Raw genomic sequence first — 7,264 nt, forward strand, 5'->3', positions numbered from 1 at the left:
TTGCTTTCCAGGTCGCACGACGAGACGGTAGCGGGCTACAGCTCAGACGCGTCCGTCGCCCTCACCGGCACCACCGCGGCGTCGTCTTGGAAGCCCGGCCCCCCGGGTGCTACAGCCTGCCGCTCCAACATCAACTCCAGCTCGACGGACCCCGAGAGCCAGTCTGGGACAATCACGCCGGAGACCTGCCAGTCGGACTCCAAGTCCTCTTCCTCTCCCCGGCGTAAAATCAGCGTCGGCTCCGATCCCTTCACCAGCCACATAGACGACGGAGACTCTTCGGTGTACTCTGTGGACACGGACGGTTACTACACCTCAATGCACACCGACAGCGGTCTGATCAAGCACACCCCCGGTAAATTCGGAGAGGAGGCAGAGGAGGGCAACTTTGCCGCAGCCGGGGACAGGGGTTCGCAGACGTCCATCGACACTATCGGGAACTTGAGCTTGAACAGCTTCCTGTCACAGAATGCCAACGACACCGGCAACGATACTTGCTCCATAGCCAGCACGCTTACGCAGAGGTCGAGGGTGCCTCCCGCTCCCCCGCCGAGGCTCTGTAGCGTCAGGACGCTGTCGCCAATCCCTTCGCAGAAAGAAAACTCTCCGCCTCTGTCTGCGGGGGACGTCTCGGAATCTGACTGCGAGGTCGGCGAGAGGCTAAGGCGGAAGACGTCCATCGGTTCCTTCCGGTACCCGTCTATCTGCGCAGTCTCCCCGGAACCCAGCGACGAGGAAAACTGCCGGCTGGACCTTGAGAAGAGGGCGCCCAAGAAGAACCCTTCGGCTTCCGGTTCAAATGGCGCAGTGCAACCTAGCACGTGTAAGGGTAGTGGCCAGGAGGCCCCTCGGCAGAAGAGACCAGAGACAGAAATCATGGAAGAAAATGAAGATTCTTCCGAAGCTGACCGGTGCAACATGTATGGTGTGCAGTCTCCCCGCAAGGTGCCCTTTCTAAATGCAATTGTGTCTCAGACAGATGTGTCACCAAACGCTGGAAAGCAGCCAACCCTGGGGTCGTTCTCCTCCGCTGAATGCGAGCTGACATTTGATACTGCCCCCGACTCGAGCAGGGGCGGTGGTACAAAGAGGGTCACCATCTGCGAGAAGCCGTCGAAAAACCCGGCGGCGGTGGCTACCGCGACGTCTGATGCCATTAGTCAAAAACCAGGCGTGCAAACAACTCCCAGTGCATCTACTAGCCCCGTGTCAGACGTGCAGCCCAGAAATTCTCCAGGCGATGTCTCTCGTGTTTTCGTAGGAACCACGGCAAGTCCTACAAAGGGTTCTGAACAGACAGAGGGGATACGCCAGACACCGAGCCCTCCAAAATCAGGGGGATCTGCTACTGCGTCTAGCCCTTCGTACACCCCTTTCTATTTGAACAGGCCGTCCTCATTAATGAGCAGGACGAGGTCACCTTTCCTATCTTACCTTTCACGAAACGCGTCGCCCACAAAGACATCGTCGACGCCGAGTCCCCCTTCCCCGGCACGCTCGCCTGGCCTCATGGGCTCCTGCCGGGAAGCCACGCAATTGACCCCGAGAACCACCGACGTGCGAGAATGCCCTGAGCAGTCTTCGCCTACTGCGACCACTCCCCACACGAGTCCACGGGGCAGCCCTCAGACGAGCCCGCAGACCACGCCTCCGGCCGTGCCCCCGCCACCTCCTCCGCTCACCTACAGCAGCAAGGTGTTGGAACGGGGGTCGGCGAGACTGCCCAGCGTCACGAACGAACCCAACAGCGTATTTACGCAGTCGTCCACCTCGAGCAGGGTCGGTGCTAGGGTGACCCTCGATCCCGAGGGCAAGGTCATCTACAGCTCAAACTCTCTGGGAAGGCGACGCGACGGCCAGCCCGTAAACTTTGGCTCGCGGAAGATCCCTTGTCCTAGTGCCCCGTCGGCAAACAAGTATGCGACTCTACCTCCGATGGTTTCTCCGGTGTCAAATGCCGACCCACGTGCCTACGTCAAGCTGGATCCGGGCGGTGCGGCAGAAACATACTCCAGCAGCACCGTTCCGCGGACCAGGCACTCCGTCTCTGCAGTCGGAGTGCCGCCGTCAAGGGGTGAGGCAACCTCCCCTACCGGCCCGCCGAGAGCCACGACCCCGAGCTCGCCTTCCGGCATAGTTAAGGCTCATGTCCCCGCGGCAGGGTTGAGGACACCGCAACTTCGGCAAGAGCCCTCCAGAAGGAGTACTCCCCAGCCGACCTCCACATTCTCGCATGTCGGCGGGTCGTTGGGGAGGGTTCCGCCCGTCCAACGTCCGGCCTCCATTTCCACGCCCTACGAGAGCAGGCCGGCAGGAACCAGCACCCCGGTGTCTCGGCATTCCCAAGCCTCGTCGGGACGCGTGACGCCCGTGCACCACTTTTCTCCCATCAGCCTGCCCGCCTCCACGGCACCGGGACGAAGAACGCCGCTGCAGCCTTCGCCGAGAGAGCCGATCGGCTCGACCTGGGTCTCCGGCCTGCCACCGCCTCCTTTCGGGTATCCCGTCACCAGCTCACCGCAGCACGCGTCGCCGCCAAACTTCGTTCAGCATCCAGCGCAGACGAGAGTACCGCAACAGTTCAACGGCAGGACCACACCGGTGCAGCGTTACACTCCGCCGTCCGATCCCTGCATTCCCTGTCCGGGCTCTCCTGCAAGAGGCTACCCGTCGATGCCTCCATACTTTGCTCCTCCCGTAGCTTCTTGGGATTCGGGACGGACGACTCCCACGCAGAAAAACCCGGCTCCGAATGGCCCGTGTGACACTGGAGCACCTTACGGGACTCCGGACGAACGGAGGCCCGTGCAAGCGTATGGGCAGGAGGGCCCGAGAGCTGTGCCAGTTAATAGCCAGGGCTACGGAGGAAGACAACCGCTCGAGCTTCTCAATGGAAGGACAACTCCCGCGGAGTACTCTTACCAGACTTCTGTTCCCCAGCAGCGTGGGCAATCTTCAAATCCAACTTATTCCGGTAGGACCACTCCAGACACGAGGGAAGGGGCTCGCGTATCGATGCTTCGGCATCAGAATTACGGTAGTCCGAACCACGCTAACGAGACATCGCCAGTGCACGACGGCATTCGAGATAACAGAATGAGAGTCGCCCAACCAATGACCAATGGACCGAAACAATTCATTCCAGAGCAGCACAGGGTCTACTACGGGGTGCACGGCCAAAATGACAGGCAGAACCCACCGCAGCCCCAGAGACATGCCTTGAGCCCCATGAGGCAAGCTCTTCCGGCAACTAGTACCGATACGTCCCGCTTAGTCGGACCCCCTCACATTGGCGGGCAGAATGTGTGGCCCGTGAGAGCAAGTGCCCCGACACCCGCGTACGGTTCGAACCAACGGAGCTTGGATCGGAGTTACGGGAGCCCCGAGCAGCGTGCCTTCGTCCTCTCGGGGTCTAAAACCTTGACAGCCAACGATTCATCGGCGTACGCGGACAGCCTTCGAAATGCGTACAACAGCCAAAACACCTACCTGTCCCCACCTTCGGCTCAATGCACGAACGAGCAGAGTTACGCCGCGTTCCGTGGGTTGCCGAAGCGAGGCTCTCCTACCGGACTCTCTTCCACCAGCTTGTCCAGCTCTGGCTCTGAAAGATCTCCGGACAACAGCAGCAGCAGCACGTCCATCACTCGAGAGCTCCGGAGGAAGCCGATGTCCGCGGAGGACCTGTTTGCCGTCATCCACTCGTCGAAGAAGAAGCACGGAATCAAAACCGAGGCCGACCTGGCGCAGTCGCCACTGTCTTCGAGGTCCAGTTCGCCCATGGTCAGCAGCAGGCCCAGCACACCGAGCAGGGGCGGACTCGCCGAAACTGGCTTCCTGAGTCCACGAAGTTCCCGCGACCGCCGCAGCTGGTCCGGAGACGTCTCGCTGGTCCGCACGCCGGGCTCGATGGAGCGACGGTCTCTTGCCAATGACCGACTCGGACCGGTCAAGCCAACCAGTCTGCTGGACTTCAAGAAGCTGCTGCTGCAGACCAAGACCACCGGTCAGAACGGACGGGCCAAAAAGTCCGCCGTCGAGCTCCTCAAGGCCGGCCCCGCGAGCAAGGGCTCTGAAGAGGCAGCCCACTCTCTTCCGACATCTCCCGTCAACGTGCCGAGTCCGGCTGAGAGTCCGACGGGTGCGTCATGGACCTCGACGGTGCCCCTCAAGCGAGGGGGACGGGTCCGTTCGTCGCTGCAGCACCGCTACGACCACATGTACCCACCCATCCTGGAGGACTGTTCGGAAGACGACGGCAGGGCAGCGAGCGCCAAGCAGAAGACGGGCGAACTGCGCGAGGTAGTCGGTGGCGTCCCACATTCCCCGCCTTCGAGCACTTGGGTGTGACTTCGCGGTGCGGTACACTGCCGTTCTCCCCGTGTGCATTGAGCCTTTCAATGGAGTTTTCATTTCGGCTATTTTTTGTTTGTTTTTATTGTGGTTGTGACTAGGGAGCTCGATGTGCATCGCGGCCCATTCTCTAGACTATGACTGCGGTCCCCGCGTTCTTGTATTGGAGAGGGTAGTCTGTAATGACTCCCGAACGATCCTTTTCTGGTGAAAATTCAAATGCTGCATTGGTCTCTCGTAAGTGTGCCACGATGGGAATGCTTTTGCATCAATATACGTACCCTCTTGTTTTTAGTGTCCGCTCTAACTGGGCACGTAAGCCGTGTGCACGCAAAGCTTGCCGAGCATTGTGAGAAGAATCGACATTCATTAATGACTTACATTAATTTTTCAAGTAGGTACAAGCACTTGCCTAATGCTGCAGTCAAGAAAATTTGTCTTCTTTTATTATCTGAGTCATATTTTATCTGGCAAACTTTTCATGTATGCTGTCTCTCATACAAGGTGTTTCTGCTATACATGTTCAACAAGGGGACCTATATTTTATCGCTTTTCTAAAAGCTTGCATGCATTTTCATTGAAAAGAGGACACAATTTATTGACTTGAATTTTTTAAAATCGAAGTAACCAATTTTCCAAGGGGAACAAAGAATGTAGTCATTTTTCTGATTGGTATGGATCTGCATTACATGTACAGCTATTGAAAATCTCTTAAAATCAAATAGTAATCGTAAGAAACATTATAAGGAAATCAATACCTCCAAACTGTTGTATTAATTTATCCTTGCTTACCTGCCAGTAGAAGGGCCAGATGTACATGATAAAATCTTACTGGCCTCTCGTTTCCCTTTTTTTTTGCTGCAGTGAGTTGTACATATGATTTTGATGCCCTTATTTATGCCATACTTTATAATGTATTTGGTGCCTGGTGATGTAGCTAACTCTTTTTTACACGCTTGTGGTAGGGGTTGCTTTGGCATGCATTTAATCCTCGCCACGGACCAAATCTTAGATTTGGCCATGCTTCGTCGTTCTAACGGCTTCTTTTTATCTTCAGCATTATTACATGTAACCCAGTTCTCTTACTCGTTCGGTATTATGTACACCTACAGAATCAAATCTTCTATGCCGGGATAAGTGAGGATGTATCAATGGTTTCATGAGCATTTACGATGCAGCCGCCTGTTCTCATCTCTTCCGATCGTTCCTTCATGACGTGCCATAGGAAGCATTCTTTTTTCCACAGATTTCCGCAAGAAGGGGCTCCTGCACTTCGACATGCACCTCAGTGTTACGCTGAACCTAGCTTGGTAATCTAGGTGTGACAGCGTGACTTCATTGTCCTCATGCATGCTTGCAGCCGTACGAATGACCAGCACATTTTTAGTGTCGAAATATACACTTCGCCGTGTCAGTGTGTGAGAGCTGTCTGATAGCGTCATTGCTTAAAGCTCCATAACCACTGTGTTTAATGTCATGTTTGGTTTCATGAAAAAAAAGCTATCTGGGTACGAAAATTCCAACAGATGTTTTGGACAAAAAAATGTCTGAATGGAAGCCGTTGCATAGCTTTTGCTTTCACCCTCACGCACTTAGCAACATTTTGTGAGCGAGTCTATATGTGTTCTAACAGCGAATTAGCTTACAGGATCATGGCACTAATTGTTGAGATGTAGGACGCCTGTGCATTTTCTAGTCTTAGCCCTTTCCCATGTCTTCACCTCACTCCTGCGTCTCGAGACATTCTCTAAATTCTGCCCGTGGCGGCAGCGTGCCTTAGAACCATCTTTGCTTCGGGGAGCAGTGTTGAGCGGGGAAACTGAATGTTGGAGTTGGAACAGCCCTCTATCTTTGTTACGACATGTTTACCGGTAACGCATTCTTTGCAAAGATATGCTCATTGAGCGTAAAGTGACCAGTGTTTACAGAGGCAGGCATTCAGCCTGGAGAAGCAGTATAAGCCCGGGATGGAAAACAGAAACCAGTGCGAGTTTCACGAATTATGACTTCAGGCCTCTGTATGTTTGTGAGCACAAGCATAGTGCCATTCCAGATCATCTGTTGTGTATTAAGAGGCTGGTGCTCTGAGCTGTATGTGAGCATTTTTGTATAGACACTGAGCAGAACAAGGTCTTAAAAAAAAAACTTGTCCCTTCTTTTATCATGGCTCTTCTTGTAGGATGTATTAAAAGGTATTTCACTCAAATAATCTTTTTCCAGTGTCTTATTTTCGATTTCTGCTTTATTACACTGCATCAGTCAAAGTTTGAAGGGACCATTGGCCAAGTTATCTCGTGTTTTACTTTTCGTGTGTCCTAGCCCCTTTAATGCATTGAGCCAGAATTCCCCAAAGAGGTGCCTGAAGGTGGTGAACCTTGTGTATAAAAATTCTCCTGAACAAACATGCTCCACTAAAAAGTTAATCAAGAACTGGAAATCACAATCTACGGTGTCTGTCTGCTAACGAAAGGTGTCTGATTGGTGCAACAGCAGGCCAACATTATAGGTAGACATTTCAAGTTCCCGATTTCTAACTTTTTGCTCACGTAAGTTAGTACCTTCAGGCAGCTCTGTAATAAATCCTAGCACAATATGTTAAGAAATTGATTTATGTCGTCCCTTCAAACTGCCAAGGATCCCTTTGAATCCCGCAGTGTATTCATTATTGTTACTGCACTGTACAATAAACTTGTACAATATGCTTCAACAATTTTCGGCACCTGTAAAACCCACAAGAAAGTTAGGGCTGGACCTCGATTACAAATATGAATGCTGTTGTCACCCTTTAATTAGGTAATTATATTGCTCAGTAATCAATGACATTAGTCTCCAGGCATAAGTAAAATTTTTGTTGGATGATATGTGAATGGTCACCTCCTCTGAATTCAATGGTAATGCCTGTTTTATAGCA

The 7,264-nt window shown here is 53.2% G+C and overlaps 1 protein-coding gene across 4 annotated transcripts in view; it reads left to right on the plus strand.

The window, feature by feature from the left end:
• The window catches only part of LOC115332412 (mucin-17), a 180,825-nt gene extending 174,263 nt beyond the window's left edge, over positions 1–6,562 (plus strand). For all 4 annotated transcript variants that reach the window (XM_042292059.1, XM_040499619.2, XM_042292060.1 and 1 more), the window contains one exon: positions 12–6,562. In XM_042292059.1, the coding sequence (XP_042147993.1) occupies positions 12–4,350 (4,339 nt within the window). In that variant the 3' untranslated portion in view covers positions 4,351–6,562. The remainder of the gene's footprint in view (positions 1–11) is intronic.
• The last annotated feature ends 702 nt before the right edge of the window (positions 6,563–7,264 follow it).

The sequence above is a fragment of the Ixodes scapularis genome, unplaced genomic scaffold (assembly GCF_016920785.2).
Source record: "Ixodes scapularis isolate PalLabHiFi unplaced genomic scaffold, ASM1692078v2 PGA_scaffold2__306_contigs__length_199485367, whole genome shotgun sequence".
Classification (NCBI taxonomy): Eukaryota; Metazoa; Arthropoda; class Arachnida; order Ixodida; family Ixodidae; genus Ixodes; species Ixodes scapularis.